Here is a 17,961-nt window from a genome sequence, read left to right on the forward strand (position 1 = left end):
AACGTATAAATTAAAAAAATATTTTTCGGTGATTTTCTGTATTCTGTATGCTATATGTGGTCCTCGTGGCTCTGTGGTTAGCGATGTCGATTGGCTCCCACACGGTTGTGATATCGGGTTCGATCCCCGATCAGGTCGAGAATCTTTTCGAACTGCAATTTTTCTCGACTTAGCTCTGGGGCACGGGGTAACGTTGTTCTTATCCTACAACATGCAAAATGTGCTAAAACAATATCGATAACGAATTTTCTCAACTAATCTGGTTGATCGAGAGCGCTATTAGAAGGCTGCAATATTGTTGTGCTGTGTACAGAAAATCATCTTCAAACATACATTTTATATTTTAACATAAACAAACATTTTAATGAAAAAAGAATCACATGTCATCGCTTTAAATTTTGATTTAGAGACAAATCCAGCATAAAAAGTCATAATTTTGCATGTTTCACGCAGTTTTGTGAATAATATCTCAAGTTTTAGTAATCATATACATTTTATTTTTCCTCAAATGTCTTTCCTGAACGTTAACAAACATTATAGTGAAAAAAAATCGTATGTCAACGCTATGAATTTTGATTTAGAGGCGAATTTAGCACAGAAAGCCATAATTTTGCGTGTTTTCGGTAGTTTCGTGAATAATATCTCAAGTTTTAGTAATCAGATAATAATTATTTTTCCTTACATATCTTTCCTGAACGTTGACAAACATTTTAATGAAAAAAGAATCACATGTCATCGCTTTGAAATTAGATTTAGAGGCGAATTCAGCATAAAAAGTTATAATTTTGCTTGTTTTACGTAGTTTTGTGAACAAAATCTCATGTATTAGTAAACAGATACTTGCTACTTTCCTTCAAATGTCTTTCCTAAACGTTTACAAACATTTTAATGTAAAAAAATCACATGTCATCGCTTGAAATTTTGATTTAGAGGCGAATTCAGCATATTTTTGCTTGTTATACGTAGTTTTGTGAATAAAATCTCAAGTTTTAGTAATCAGATACTAATTATTTTTTCTCACATGTCTTTCCTGAACATTAACAAACATTTTAGTGTAAAAAATCATATGTCAACGCTTTGAATTTTGATTTAGAGGCAAATTTAGCACAGAAAGTCATAATTTTGCGTGTTTTACGTAGTTTCGTGAATAATATCTCAAGTTTTAGTAATTAGATACCTATTATTTTTTCTCAAATATCTTTCTTTAACATCAATGAACATTTTAATGAAAAAAGAATCACATGTCATCGCTTTGAATTTTGATTTGGAGACAAACCAAGTATAAAAAGTCATAATTTTGCATGTTTTACGTAGTTTTGTGAATAATATCTCAAGTTTCAGTAATCAGATACTAATTATTTTTCCTCGAATGTCTTCCCTGAACATTAACAAACATTTTAGTGAAAAAAGAATCATATGTCGTCGCTTTGAATTTTGATTTAGAGGCAAATTTAGCACAGAAAGTCATAATTTCGCTTGTTTTACGTAGTTTTGTGAATAATATCTCAAGTTTTAGTTATTAGATAACTATTTTTTTATAACTAATGTCTTTCCTGAACATCAGCGAGCATTTTCATGTTAAAAAACCTACATGTCACCGCTTATTAATTTTGATTTAGAACGATTCAAAATGATGATGATTACTGTACACCACAGAGACTGAGGGAATAATATCAATAAGATCAAGCGTTACGGAATTCCATTTTTATATAGTAGATTGCTCAGTTGTCGTGGTCGCTTGCGGAACAGAACATTCTTTGCGAACGAAATTCTTCCTAGGTTGGAGCAGCGAGAGCAATCATCTTTTCGCTGAAACCGTTAATCATCTGCAAATTGTTGAATTTAATTTAAAATACGGTACGTGTCCTGATTTTTTTTTTCTGAGTATTGTCCAATGTCTTGTAACTCAAAGTTGTTTGGCCAAAATGAATCGTCCGTTATGTTGAATAAATAAATGGGTATGTAATTTACTGTAAGTAACGGATCATGTGTTTTGTTCGTTTATACCTCGAGGAATAAAAATGCCTTTGTACGAATTTGCGGCGAGAGGAGGTGTCCCGACTTTTAACTCCAATCGTTTCTAATCATAAATACCCTCCCCGATCAGAAAGAAAAAACAAAAATGTGACAGAAGCTGTTAGTTTGTTACGGGAAAAACTTTACAGGCTGTGTTTTCAATTTGATTCCGTTAGGTGTTAAAACAACAGAAATTATAACAGAAATGATTCTACTAGTATCGAACACATATCAAAAGTTGTTAGGGCATCTTCAGCGGTGGTCCAAATCGTTGTTTTGTTCTATTTTTTTTTTTTGGAACAAACTCAAATTCACTGCTGCACCGGTTGTGTAAATCTGTTTTATACCAGATCTAAATTGAAGAAATTTGCAACTGGTATACGTTTTGGTCTATTTTTGTCACTTTTTGGAACAAGAAATAGATCGTTCTAAAACCCTTTGTACCCTCCAATAGATGGGTAAAATGTCATATTTTAATTGAATACCTCATATTTAGCTATTTCCATATAAGCATTTTGCGAGTGTTGGGGAATAAACAAAACAAAGATTTTTCATGACAATTCACAATTCATTTTTGTGGCTTTTCTGAAGAAGAAAATGAACAGGTTTGTCGTTTTTGGCTTCAAGGAAACCGGCCAGCAAAAGGGGGAATTCTGGAAGACCATAACCGTAGGTTCAACTACTTGGTTTGCAACCATCAGCCACTAGGATAACAAATATGTTGGCTATTTTGTTAATCGCCTTAATTATAGGACTAGAGGAGACCGTAAGAGGCCAGAAAAATGTTCCTTGAAGACACTGAACTGAAAAGTTCAAAATGCAGGCTTGTTTCAATATCTTCAAAACCGACCCAATGTTAAAGAACTGCAAGATTCTGATAGATTGATGAGACGGAAATGGAAGATGAACATCTACGCGATCAAATATTTTTCGCTCTCCTCCGAAGCCCTACTTGTAGCAGAAATTTTTCGATCATACCAATCCATCCTGAGAAATGTCACTGACGCTCGTGTCAAACCGTCAAATCCATAAAGTCTTGTGGATATAAAGTGTCGTAAACGTTTAATGTGCGTAAAAATTATCGAATTTCCGTTTGTTAAATATTGAGTGCTTTTTATTATAACATGTCTCATAAACTGATAGCATGGGGTATTTAATTGTGGACAATGTGACAGAAGTCAGCGGTTTAAAACAACAAGATATACAACACCGGTGCGGAGAACGAAAAGTTGGTCTATATTGACTGGTTCTATTCAGGTTTCGCTGGTGTAAATCTAGTATGAAGTTGTTTCAAAAATAGACCACCGCTGAAGATGCCCTTACTAATGTATCAGCTTTTTAACAAAATAAGATATTATATAAAACAATATAACAGCGGGGGCCTAGTATGGTTGGTAACGTCTCCGCCAACCACGCTCGACGCCTGGGTTCGAATCCCACCGCCGACACAGGTGTCGATGGTTTGTGAGGTGGCGTGATCCACTCACAACCAACCCAAATGGTCTAGATTCAATCCTAGCCGACACCGGGAGATTTTCTGAGGCGAAAAATCTCTGGAATCACGCCTTCCATCGCATGAGGAAGTGAAGCCGTTGGCGCCGGTCCGTTAATAAATTGGTCGTGAGTTAGGGTCCTGGGTGTGGAGTCGCCTCTCTGGGCGTCGGTGATTGGCCACAACAGTGGCGGAACTAGACCGACGGAAAATAAGCGAGAATAAAAAAAAAAGTAAAACAATATAATAACAAACATTGCTAGAAACAACAGGTTTTGATAAAAACGAAAAATTAGTTAGACTTGTTTCAAAACTACTTCATTTCAGGTAACACATTCAGATTCAATTTTGTTATCAAAATTATATGGAAAAATACAAAACTGTATCAAAATGTGTTATTTGTATCTCGCGTTGATAGAATTTTTTAATTTTTTAGTTATCTTTTCTGATCGGGTCGTTTATTGTTGGAAATTAAATTCTATTCTCATTAATTATTATCAAGCAGATTTGTTTTCCACTCTTGGCCGTTAATTCGCAAAAAAATTTATGTTTTTCTGCTTTCAGTTGCTTATAATATTTTACATTAGATTGATATACTAACTTTGAATAAAAAATGCACGGTTCGTGAATTATAACTTTAAATTAAGTCGGTGTATTCAAAGTGCCTAATCATCTCACAAAGGGGATTTTGTTCAATTCTTTTCCATAATTATATGTATATAAAGTGAAGTTTTGTCGTAGCAAAAAGGACGGTGTTTGTGAAGGTATTTTTCAAGTGATAAACATTTGTTTCAATTTATTATAGGCGAATACAAAAACTAGAATTTTTTCTCTTTATCTAGAGGGTTTTAGTAAGTAATGAATAATTAATTGAAAAAGACAATTTTTCCCGCACAGCACACTTACTAAAACACAAAATAAGTATTAAAGCATAACAGCAATTTCACAGACAAAGATATAATGAATCTTCGATTTTCTTCAAACTTTTTGTGTTTGTCCCCTTCGGCAAAATTTTAGACTCGTTCATTCAACATTCACGAAAGTAAATTTTATCGTGTTTTTAATAACCTTTTTTTATTCAATACTCATTTGGAACATACCTACATTGAACAATCATAAGTCATGAACCATGCATTTTAAAACCAAAATAAATGAAAAAGCGAAAAAAATTGAAAGAATGTTTAACAAAGGCTATTCAAATGGAAATAGGAAGCGATATAAATATTCATCGCTATCGAAATGCGCTAGCATTCGGATGAAATAAAAATATGAAAACTGTCACCCAGGCACTGACATATCAACCGATAAGAGGCGAAAATTTCTAGAAGTAATTAAGCCGCTAACAGTTGGAAGTTCGAAATTAGAAAAAATATTAGGGACGGAGAAAATTAGACTTTATACCTTAGTATTGAAATTTCATGGATTGTTTTCAAACTCAGGGATCAAAAATAGTTCAAGAGGTTGTAGGTATATAATATAAGCTTAGAATTATGACAACCTATTTTATGTCAATGGTAATCGCTCCATTATTCATCTCAACAGCTAGGTGCACCTATATTCATCTTATTTCTCTCATTTGTCCAATTTATCGTCAAATTGCTACAATTTTTTGAAAGTAAATCCATTTGCTTCTCGATTTTGTCAAGTGGTTGAAAGTAAAAAATTAGTAAAATCAAACTTAAATTGATCAAAAAGCTGTGATTAGATGAATATAGCTACTGAGATGTATATAGGAGCGATTATCCTATTTCTAGCAATAGGTTTGGGAATACGAGCGATATGTTCTTATGCCAACCCTGTTGAAAGAAAGATGGACAGAAAATGTGTTGAACATTGGAAAGCTCTGATGCTGAAGCGTTCGTGTATCTGGTAGCTATTATAAAATACTGGAAAGCTGATTACATGTTTAGAATGATGGAAAAAAGCTGCCTAGATAACAACAGAACGCAAATCAATCAGCACGTCATGCAAGTGGCAATCTGCTTGAAAGGAAGACAATGTTTCCGTTCTCGTGTCGGATGGAATCAGACACCAAGAGTGCGACTGTTACGTGTTGCATATTGCCGATGTGCGAGTGGGTAAAAATTCTGTTCGCCCTAGCGTAAACCGATGACAGACATGAGTAAGAAGTTCAAAATTCTGCTGTGACGTCGAATTATATTCGTCTTTTATAAGACATTACATCCCTCTTAATGAAGTACGATACGGTCTTATACCACACGATTTTAACGCGGGTTTCGTTTTGACGTGCGACTACGTCTCTATTATACTGGGATACATTCTGTGAAAACAGAAATGAGCATGTAACGTTTTGGGCTGGCGGAATGAAAGATTTCAAATGCGAATAGCTCACACACATCTGTACCGAATTCAATAATTAATATGTCGTTTGATAGCTAAAACATACAAGATTTTCATAAAATAATAATTATCACCATTATTTTCTTATTACGCGGTGAAAATTACGAGAAAGTTTCAAGGTCGAATTTTCCCATACACATTCCATACGATTGCCGCATTTCCCTAACGCAGATATAAGAAAGATAGATGAAACGATTCCAAGCGTTGGTTCAATAAATATATATAGCAGCTGATATATTCCAGCAGCAATGTAAGAATACTAGTTCTTCCAATTCGCCCATTCTGTATTCAAGAGGCAAAGCGAACGGCTCTTTTTCGAGCAGCAGAAGGCGGGTTGTGGCAAATATTGGTCGCTTATAAAAGTGCACACCATCGAATTGAATTTCTCATTCGTTCAGTCTCTCCTTAGTTTTGCAGCTTAGCGTTTTAAGCTTCTGTGTCACCGTGCGGAACGGTAGAATCAGTTTTAATTGTTCTATAGGTTATGTAGATAGTCAAAATTTCTTAGGACCTAGTTTAAGTTGATCTAAGTTAATTTTAAGAATTCCATAACATAAGAATAAGTTTTACCTTCAGTGTTGCTTTTTTTAATATAACCTTCAAATTGTTAAACTAAATGAATAATTATTAAATTTATATTTTAACCAAAAAGAACCTCGTTGCGTGCTATCAGCTTGATCGCTTTATTAATTCTCTCTTACTCACGATTGCTCGGGCTGGCCGGTCAATCGCCAGTGTATAGAATCTCCGTACGGGAGCGTCGTGTACCCACAAGAGGTTGATCAGAGAAGTGAGGCGCGCTGGCCTAATAGGGTTGGCCAACCATACTCTTTAACTTGTTTATTACTCAAAAACACGTAACAACGGTAAAAGATACGACCTCATTTCAATCACTTTTTCTGTTTTAGGCCAAGAGGAATTTTATACCTGTTTTCGCAGAAAAATTAGCATTTTTGGTGTAAATACTGAAAATTTAAAAAGTTGAAACAAGGTTTAAACATTCAAGGACCATTACCATTGATTATGTTCTTCCTTAAACTATTTATTATGCTAATACATGTAATAACCTTAAAAAAGGCCTATTTATGCAATTTCAAATTCATTTAGTCATCGCATAAATGCGTCATGGTCACATCACGTTCGCTATCTGCACTGACATTATAAAATAGGCTCAACCTTTGTTTCATGTTCTCCCATTTCCCACCTGCGCAAAGTTTTTCTTTCGTATGTAGGAATACTAATGTACGAAAAAAAAAAATCCATTAATTTTCTGTTTAAGCTAGCTTAGCCTTTATTTCAATTTCTCACAGTTTTTCCAAGCTTCACAAAACGAATGTACGAAAACTGATTTCTTGTTGTTATAATACGTACCTTTACAAACACGCAGAGAATCCTGAGTAAGAATAAGTAAGGATACCGATTAACACGGTGACAGAATCGTGAAAGGAATCGCAAACACGATTCGGAGGATTCCCACTTACGATTCTTATTCAAGAATCCATATATTCCTGAGAATTCTTTTTTCAGGAATCCTTTTCAAGGACGCTCACGAATCCAATGTGAGGAATCCTAGAGAATCTATGCGAATCGTATGTGTTCGTCCGGGTAGCGTGCCGTATTACGGCTTGGAATGAGAGACAATCAAATTATTCTCGTGTCGGATGGAAGCAGACACCAAGAGTGCAAATGTAGCGTGTTGCATATTGCCGATGTGCGACTGGGCCGAAATACTGTTCGTGCTGACAATTGCTTCCAACAAACCTGAGAAAATAATAAAAAAATCTCTATGAACTACAAATACTTGGATGCAGTGCTAATAGAAATCATTTCCGCTTCCAATCAACGCAGCACCTTTTCGGATACACAGGACTTGCATCCCAAATTGACTGACAATCCAACTTCATCGTTATTTTCATACTGGTAAAATAAAAATCGAAGTACACTGCCATCATTAAACGCGTAATGCCACTGTGCAGTACACAAAGGAAATTTTCGAAATTCCGCATCACACCACAAAACTTAGGGTAATAAATTTTCTGAAAATTGGAAAGAATGAAAATAAAACGAACACGTTTTCACTGTGACTGACAGATGACTCGATTTTTTTGACGTGGGACTACGTCTTTGTTTACTATACTTGGATGCATTCTGTAAAATTGGAAATGACACTGGCAAATGTTGCGTTTCAAACGTTAATAACAGCATAACCACATGATGGATAACAATAACCGATATGTTGTTGGATAGAGAAAATGTGTAACAATTTTATAACACGCTAGTTATCATTATTATTTCACTGCTCAACGGTGAAAAGTGATAAAAAGTTACAGGGAAACTTACGCAAACAAACCAATTACATGCGAGCATTCCTAGCACAGACGACGTGAATGGACACCATCCGTTCCCTGTGGTATTCTCTGTATCATTATCGATATAAAAATTGACAGAGTCTCCCGTCCCAATAGGTCGATTTATTTTAGCTTCCATGAGCATAGACTAAAATGATGTCTCGAAGGTAAAAGTTTTCCGAAAAGTTTGAAACAATCCCCATTCTTGAACAATTTCTAAACCTGCTTTCAGAACCTAATAAAAACGGATGTCTTCAAAGAGAACATGCCGGTAAAAGCAGTACTAGTACCAGTGGAGTAAAGAACCGCAGATCTCTCATCGTCTATGATTGCAGCGGTACACTTCAATTCATACTGCAGCGGTACTATTCGTATTCCAGTGGTACACTTTTGTTCGTACATTTCTATTTGTGTGCAATCGAAGAAAAACTGCAAAGCTGCTGTTGATGGTGATTGAAGGTTAATCTCATAAATATGATTAACATAAATTATTCAACAAGAATTGTAAATTTTTGCAACGGATATTTATTCAATTTTATCTTCGATATTCACTAAATAATCGCGATCGGATAGTAAAGAAAGAGTAAATTCCACATATACACATTTATAGAAGAGTAAGAGTCTGCGAATGCTTGTGAATTTTTGGTTTATTTACTAGATTCATTAGAATCTCTTTTTACATCTCAAAATTGTTAGCAGATATATTATTATTCAAAGCTTTACCATAATGAACGTATGTGTATTAGCAGTCTTCGTAATACAGCGAATGTAGTTGTAGGTAAATGAAAAAAATTGTCAAGTAAAAAACAAAAATGAAATTGTTGATTGTTACGTTTTTGTGCTGGAACTTGTTAAAAATTTTGTTAGACATATCTTCTTGTGTTTGCCAATCAATGAACCTTTGTAATGGCTTCTATATTATTTTGAAAGTAAGAACCATATTATAGTTTTGATTTAATCAGAGTTAAATAAGACAAAACCATTTATTATAATAACGTAAGTATTACTGGATTTGGTTTTCGAGGATATAGAGTTAATTCTGACTTTGACGCATTACGAGAAATTCTTGGTGCTTTTTCAATGAGAATGATATGCTTGTACCTTGTCAAATACATGTTGTCTGCACAAAAAAAAATACTTCAGGCTAATACTGATATCGCCAAATATATACGATATTCTTTACAGTTTTGATGAATATTTTTCAAAAAATTGATTTCCAGGGGAGGCTGAAAATAAAAATACGTACAGTCGCTGAGCAAACACCTTAATTCTGTCTACAGGCTCTGTATATTTTGTAACAAAAAATCCCCTTATTACAGTGTTTAGTCCCACGTCACTATTTCATACAACTCTAGGGCTGTATACCTTGTAGTATTTCCATCGAAAATACACTAAAGTCGCTTTTTGAGCGATTTGTTATTACGTGTTTTAAAAATAAAAAGACAGTAGTGTAACTTGAAACAGTGTTGTTAGTCTCACTCGTGAACAACATGCAACCCCTCATGTGAGCTTTTCAGCAGTATTCAAATCTACCACACAGAAAATTAAAAGAGCCATAACTGAGCTACAATAAAATTTCAATTCGACATCATATTGCGACCATGATTCAATCGAAATCTGGGTTTCTATACAACCTGCCGGCCATTTCTCACTTTATCATAAGGTGAAAAATACAAACCGTTTCGGTGTACATTTCCTGTGCCGCAGGTAGATCCCCCAAATCGAATCACCAAAAATCGATGATTTTAACAACCGTGTCTGCCCATTCATTTCCGTCATGCTCCAATTTTCCGGTTTGTTCGCTTTCCTCCCGTTCCATGCTAACTAAAAAAATAAAACATAAAACCAAACTCCCGTTTCCTCATCCGGAACGGCCTGCGGCGAGGGCTACACGAGTGCCGGCTAGTTGGATTAATTAGCGAGCAGTTGTTGGAATAGATACATTAACTATATAATTTATATCGGAATGTGAGTGTACCGCTCGATTGTCCGTTGTTGTAACTATACTGACCAATCGTAAAAAGCGAAAAACGATCCATTTCGCTCACGCGATGCGCCCGCCGTTGTTTCGACTAAAAAGGCCGAGCGACGGGAACGGGTTTCCCACTGAAAAGCATTGAAATCTTTCATTCCGCCGTGCGTCGCCATCGAATAACATAACCTTATAATAATGTTCGTGTGATTACATCTTTGTCACATTATTTAAATTAACGATGTAAAGACAAACAGACCGGTCAGCCTCTCGTTTCGCTCTCTGTCTGGCCTTTTGGGCCGGCTGATGATGTTGATCAGCGTTTGTTGTTCCGAAACCTGAGAAAAAAACATTACCACGCTTGCACAGTCACAGTCACCAAAGTGAAAGTCGTTTTGAGTTGCAATTTGAGCAGTGGGAGGGGAGCAGATAGTCTGTGTGACTCGAACGAAAGTGAGTGATGGCGTAGTTGTGATGGTAATGATGATTGGATCTTCTGCTGTCATTTAACGAACCACGGGCGGTACCCGAGCTTCGTTCGTCTGAGATATGTGTTTGGGCTTGGCTGTGACAAAACAAAGCCATGTTTACGCGGTGGTGATTAAAACGTTTCATTCAAGTTGCTGAAGTTGTTTTAAAACTCTAACAATATTCAGTTAATAGAAAGAAGAAAAAAAGCTAGCTAGTGTTGTGTTATTTCGTTCGCTAGCTCGTGATGATGGTCACTGATTGAGTGACTAATTGAGGACTAGCGTGTGGTGGGCAATTTTGAATGGCCGAAGGTAAACTTCTTCTCTTCGGGTTCCACACCGGTTGGGCGCGGGAATTGGAAGGTGTAAGCGGTATTCAAGGCGAAACTGATGGTCTAGCATGGTTTCAGATAGAACATACGAGGAGACTAAAGCTGAGACTGACCACAATCTATAAATCCGGTTTTCAAGCGTGGTGAAGTTTGGCTCCACGGCCGTGGGCGCAGGGGGGGAAGGGACGAACATATGATTAGCCTTGGCCACCGAACCCGGAAGACTGTTGTTAGTTTTTCGGCTAAGTGAGAAGCTGGTTTATTTTTCGCTGCTCCGCTAAATGTCGGATGCTAGGCGCAGCGACCCCGTGAGCCGATAATTTGGGCGCTTCTCCGATGGTATAATTTACCAGCAAATTAATGTGCTCCGTTGCGGGACCGCGTGGAAAACGCATGGGAGGGGGAGGAAAATGTTCGTGCCTAATGAAGGTATTAATGGCTAAGTAGGAATCCGTGATGAACCGTAGCGATGGGAAACGGGGCCCGATTTGCTACGCGATCATGGCGAATAAATAGGCAACCTAGCAGCAGTTTTTCGACCTTTGCTACATTTTCTTTTTATTTCCACGATCAAATTGCCTGCCCACTGAAAAGGCCGGCATTTTAGGAGTGGTTTCGAAAAGTTTCACAGCTAGAATTCGAGGCATCAATTTGTAGTTTAGTACTTATCTTTCGCTCGATTAGCTTTGCCGGACCAATAGGTAATTTTCACAGCCTTAGGATTTTTTCTTTTTATGGAAGTTAACTTGCTCCAGAAGCAATACAGTATTTCACAGCTTCTAATAAACCAATAATTCAACAGGTCTAGCTTTTATGTTGCTGAATTACTAATAAAACATAGCCATGTGCTGTACATAGCCATAATATCTTAGTTGAATCCATAAACCAATTAGTTATCAATGCCAACGTTTATTCCCGTAAAATACCTTAAATGCTTCATGATATGTAATGTATAAAAGACAGAGATGTTCAACTTGTCGTAACTATGAATATCAACTGCAATAAACTTTCAATAACATTTTTTACACGATTTTTGTTCTGCGAAAATCCGTAAATTATGAATATATTGCGCTAGAGATAATGTGGATTTGGAATAAATTTCACTGACATTTGGAACCTAAAAAAGGCGAATGGCAAATTGATGCTCATACTTTCAAAACCATGTAATATTTTTCGTTTTAAGCATTTTGCGTTAAAATTTGCTTTCCCTTCATGACTAATGAAAATTTTAATATTTTTAACTATCAACAATGTTTTAAATTATTTTACATTTTTACATATATATTATTATTGACTTTTTTGACACAGTTGAAATTTTTGTTATTTTTGACATTTTTGTTTATTTTGACATTTGACATTTCAACATTTTTGACAGTTTTGAGGTTTCAAAATTATTGACATTGTTGGCATATTGACGTTTTTGAAATTATTGACATTTTTAACATGCAGGTCGGACTCGAATCTGCAGGGTGATTGGTTTCTTGTTGGGAATATTTCAGGGGCTGATAGAGGGCTACATTTGATGAAAAAAACGTGATTCTATTCGAAATTATTCAACTTTGAAGTTAGAGCAATTCTATTAGAATCATTTGAAAACTGAAAAAATTTTCTACTAGATAAAGTTTCTGCATACCTGAATGAATGTGAAAAAAAAAAACATTCTGGAAGCGAAAGTTCTCGGAAGTAGAGCTGTTTCAAACGTATTTTGAGGTTTTCTCTCTAAAAAACGTGGTTCACTTTAGGGGCCATCCACATACCACGTGGACAGATTTTAGGCGATTTTTTTTTTTCAGAAACTGTTATACGATTACTCATGTCCTAAAACGGAAAACGTGATTTGAATGAGGTCGATATTTTGTATCTTGAAATATTGCAAAAAACACGTAAAAATAATCGCGTTGAAAAAACCTGACTTTACTTCCAACAAGGAACCAATCATCCTGTATACAGAATCGATTATAGTTAGTGTTAAAGTGAACACAGGTTATACCCCAGAGCTCAAACTGGAAAAATTCAAGAGTTCTAATTTTTCAGAGATTCAAATAAGTCTTACCGTAAGCAAACGTAAGAGTGACGAACCCGGCGAGCAATTACTCTGCGGCCCACACAGGAAGTTGCTTCGTTTACTGCTGTCCTTCTTATGCTTCATCGGAATTAGTTACAATTTTCAACTTCCTGGAAGATATGGATAACATAGGACTAGAAAAAAAATTCGCCGTCCGCTTTTCGATTTGGCTTCAGTATGCAGCCTTTTGACGCACTTCTACGTTTGCTAGGGGCACGAAAATTCACAGGATTGGATACAAAGCTAGAACCACAGACTAACAGACGTAACATTGGAACCTAGCTCCATCGCCACAAAAAACGTTCATTTCAAATTTTCAATCGAATAACAATCATCGCGCGAAAACGTCGTCTGGGGCGCTGTCATGCAATCTCATACATATTTTGCAGTTCCCCATTTGACACATGCAGTAACGCTGGCGCTGATGTCAAAATACATGAAGCAGCGCGAACACGACAGCAGATGGTGCTAGTGTTACTAATGTAAAGTACTGGAATCATCCAAACGATGATTTTATTGAAAATTTGTTCGACGTGTTATGTCTGTTAGTCTGTGCTAGAACCTTTCGTGTTTTTTCCCAGATTGTACTTTGGGGGAAATTCCTTTTTTTTTTTACTTTTGTGACCAGTGTAGTCCCTCTAGTAGACCACCCGTCAGATCAATTCAATTTCTTTTAACATGAATCGGAATATATAAATGTTTATGATGCAGATTAGCTGGATAAGATGTAACCCGATGGAAGTTTTCTGAAAATCCCTCGAATTTTTGCATGCATTTTTGCTACATTTTTATATTTTTGACGATTTTGACGTTGTTATTTTTGAAAACTTTATCATTTATTATATTCTTGACTTTCACAATAATTTTTGATGATTTTGACTGTTTCTATATTTTTAATATTTATTACGGTGACGCTTGAGTGTTAGATGCAAATAATTTTAGTCATGTAATTGCAACTACGGAATCACGTGTGGTAGTGGATTGGATGGAAGTGGACACTAAAACGATGCTGCTAAAGATAAGTATAGTGCACATGCGGGAGGTAGTTTAAAAGTGTTTTTTTTTGTTACTTCCAAAATTGTACTTCATACATAGAAAATGAAAATCAAAAGGAGCGTCATTTGCCACATGAAGGCTTGCATGAAAACTTCTATGCAGGTCCGAGTGAACAGACAGTGCTGCTGTTTCCACCGTAAATGGAGCAAAGGTATTGCAAATATTTTTTTTTGCTTATATTTTTAATTTATCATTATAATTATTAGTTTAATTTTGTTAGTGTTGCAATTTCGAAGACGATTGATTGACACATTATTTGTTACAAGTTTAGCATTTTATTATCAAATTTCAGGTAATAATTTGGTACATACATAGTAGGCTGTCCCAAAAAAAAATCGATGTTGAAAAAGTCAAGGTGCTCAGCCCTAAATTGAAAGATAATGTTATTTATAGCATTTTTCTAGAACATTTCGTCTTTCTAAAAAATCTTTTTCAGGTTTCCCAAACGTGATTTATGAAAAAATGACTTTTTCAAGCTACAAAACCACTCTTCTGCACTTTTTTCAAATCTGTTAGATTCCTAAATTTTTCCATATATTTTTTTTTATTTTTGTGGGGTTGTTTTTCAATATTTTGCAAGGTTTGGTTCAGCATCGCATTCAATTATTTGACTCATAGAGCCGTAAAGTTCAGCGTTTACCGAAAACCGACGTCAACCAACCGGTACATCACATGCGATTCTAACCACTACGGCTCCCAAAAACAAGCCGCGTTTCATTCGATGGCACATCGGTTATACAGCATACCGATGGAGAAAGAGGATTTCGAAGCAGAAAGGAAGAAAATCCATGAAGCGGCCGATTTAAATGGTTACGATGAAGAGTTCGTGAACAAAATTCTCCGGAAACATGAAAGGAAAAAACATCGACGAAACGCTACAACATTAGAACCAGAGAAGGAGGAGATTAAAAGAATAAGTTTACCGTTCTTTCCAAAACTGACCAACACAATTCAAAACGATCTGAAGCAACATGGATTTCGGACAGCGTATAAGAGTAATCATACGCTGAAGGACCTCTTATGTTCTTTGGAAGATAAAATTCCGAGGGACGAAATGTCAGGCATCTACGAGATCCCATGTAAATGTTGCCCTGCAATATACATTGGCCAAACCCGCAGGAAATTTAAAGTCCGATTAAAAGAACATAAAAACGCTGTTGACAACGATAGACCCAACGAATCCAGCGTGGCCGTCCATTCTAAGGAGAACAACCATGTGATAGACTGGGATAACGCAAAACTGAAAAAATGTGTCAGAAAACCTTCACATTTGAACGCTTGGGAATCTATGTTCATCGAGACTGCTGAAAAGCCACTGATGAACGAAGATGATGCCCCAATAACTTCTGCCTTATTCCAATTGACGAAACAGAAGATAATTTAACACCACCCCCCTTTCCGACGTGTACTGTACCAGTATGAAGCTGTGCAATTTTCTATATGTCATCAGTTGGGCATTGTCCAGTAGATGGTCCACACGGGGACCGAAACCGGTCGACTTAAAAGGTAATTTTTTGTTGTCCTTTTACGTTTGTAAGAACAATAAGTGTTGTGTCCGTTAGCGCGTCGCGTTTTTATGTGATTAATACAGTTCTTACGTTAGCACTAAATCGAAAAATGAGTCATAGAACCCATTGAACATTACAAAAAAGTGAATTTTTCTCATAATTTTTAGATAAAACCCTTGAAAACACATATAAAAAATTTTTTTGATCAAGAACTGAAATTTTTACTGCAAAGCGTGATTCAGGACGAAAATTTACATGAAAAAAGATCCTTGATTTCTTATCGGGGGGCTGAGATATTGGCGTTAATACATGTGATGGAAAACTATGCATTTTGTCAAAAATGCCACTAAAGCTCAATGTCTTCATTGCACAGTATTTTATTTCGCCGTTTGTGTGTATAATTTATATTGATCAATTTTATATTGATCAATTTTTTTTTTTTGTGTTTTATCTAAAAATTATTTAAAAAATATTTTTTTTGTGATGTTTAATGGGCTCTGAGAGTCAAAAAACTGAATGCAATACTGAACTGAACCATGCAAAATATTCAAAAATAACCCCGCAAAAATAAAAAAATATATGGAAAAATTTAGGAATCGAACAGAATTGAAAAAAGTGCAAAAGAGCAGGTTTGTAGCTTTAAAAAGTCATTTTTTCATAAATCACGTTTGGGCCCTGAAAACACCTGAAAATATTTTTTTAGAAAGTCGAAATGTTCTACAAAAATGCTATAAAAACATTATCTTTAAAATTAGGGCTGAGCACCTTGACTTATTCAACATCGATTTTTTTTAGACACCCTAAACATAGGTTACATTTTAGTACGTATAAATGGTAGGATTTATCGGGGCGGGGCTTACCGAATGGACACACAGTCATTCTGTAAAGGGTCTTCAAAAGTTGATGGAGCTAACACCTACCTACTAGATCCCAAAACTGAGGACAGTTACAGAAATGAAAAATTATTGCAACTGACTTTTTTTTGCCTTTCTCCTAGAAAGGTATAGCAATCACTGAAAAAACTAAAGGTATAAAAGTGCTCAAAAGGGCCGAATGTCGTATATCACTCGACTCAGTTCGACGAGCTGAGCATTTTCTGTATGTGTGTGTGTGTGTAACGCTCTCCCAATCTCACTCGATTTTCCTGGAGATGGCTGGACCGATTTCAATGAAACTAATCGCAAATGAAAGGTCCATTTGCCTCATAAGACCCTATTGAATTGTATTGTAATCGGATTTCTAGAGAGAGTTATGTATCAGAATGTAAAAATCACGAAACATCAATATCTCAGAAACTACGCACCCGATTTGAACAAAATTAATTTCAAATGAACGGGCCACCTAAAAACCCTTAACTTTTGAATTTCATTAAGATTGAACATGTGGTTCAAAAGTTATGGAAAGAAACGTGTTCTCGAGACTATTTAATCTCATCTATTTAATCTCAGAGATGGCTGAACCGATTTTCATAAAATCGGTGTCAAATGGAAGGTCTAGTTGTCCCATAAAACTCTATTGATTTTTTCTGCAATCGGACAATTACTTTGCCTGTTATGTTTAAAAATGTGAAATCCAGCAATGAAAAGTAAAATATTTATAAGACTACTTAAACTCACTCACTTTTCTCAGAGATGGCTGAACCGATTTTCACTAAATTAGTGTAAAACGAGAGGTCCAGCTGCCTCATAACACCCTATTGAATTTAACTGTAATCGGACTGTAACTTCGTCTGTAATGTATCGAAATGTGAAAATCACGAAACTTCATTATCTCAGAAACTACACAACCGATTTGAAAAATATTGATATCAGATGAACGGGCTAGTTAAGGGTTAACTGATGAATTATGATTGAACAAGTGGTTTCATAATTTGGCTGCTCTATACGTTCCCATTTCATTCGATTATATTCGAACTTAAGCAACCGTTATGTATAAAATTGTTAAAACAACGAGTCTATTATCTCAAAGATTACACGACTTATTCTACATAACTAGCGCTATACGAATGAGTTATCTCTTAAACTTACAAACAAATAACTTCATAACAACTTGATATGTGGTTCAAAAGTTATGGAACGAAAAGAAATTCAAAGACTATTTAAAACTATATCTGCTTTGATTAATATACGTGGACTCAACATAATTTAAATGCGGTTTCGTACTATTTGAACGTTCCCGGCATCGCTCGTGATGAAATTGTTCGAAATTTAGTCATTTCTCTTATTTCGCTATTTCTTAAGCACTAACATTACGTCAAATTTCATATTTTATACTTCAATTAAAACATCAATATTTTAGAACCCAAAGAGTGAATATACTTTTATTGGATTGAAGCGTCCAT

The 17,961-nt window shown here is 35.6% G+C and overlaps 2 protein-coding genes across 6 annotated transcripts in view; both read left to right on the forward strand.

Moving 5' to 3' along the window:
* LOC129722942 (tyrosine kinase receptor Cad96Ca) overlaps positions 1 to 17,961 on the forward strand; it is a 66,389-nt gene that overhangs the window by 21,446 nt on the left and 26,982 nt on the right. Inside the window, exon 1 of one of the 5 annotated variants that reach the window (XM_055676817.1) lies at positions 14,243 to 14,263. The exons of the other annotated variants lie outside the window; for them this stretch is intronic. The gene's annotated coding sequence lies outside the window, so the exon portion shown is untranslated. Of the gene's footprint in view, positions 1 to 14,242; positions 14,264 to 17,961 lie in introns of those variants that run through there. 5 annotated transcript variants of the gene reach the window in all.
* On the forward strand, positions 14,834 to 15,496 carry LOC129720565 (uncharacterized). The gene has a single exon (XM_055672045.1). The coding sequence runs from the start codon at positions 14,834 to 14,836 to the stop codon at positions 15,494 to 15,496; it is 663 nt and encodes a 220-aa protein (XP_055528020.1).

Source organism: Wyeomyia smithii, chromosome 2 (assembly GCF_029784165.1).
Source record: "Wyeomyia smithii strain HCP4-BCI-WySm-NY-G18 chromosome 2, ASM2978416v1, whole genome shotgun sequence".
Taxonomy (NCBI): domain Eukaryota; kingdom Metazoa; phylum Arthropoda; class Insecta; order Diptera; family Culicidae; genus Wyeomyia; species Wyeomyia smithii.

Coding starts and splice junctions, on each gene's coding strand:
- LOC129720565 (XM_055672045.1), top strand. CDS start 14,834: ATGGCACATCGGTTATACAGCATACCGATGGAGAAAGAGGATTTCGAA.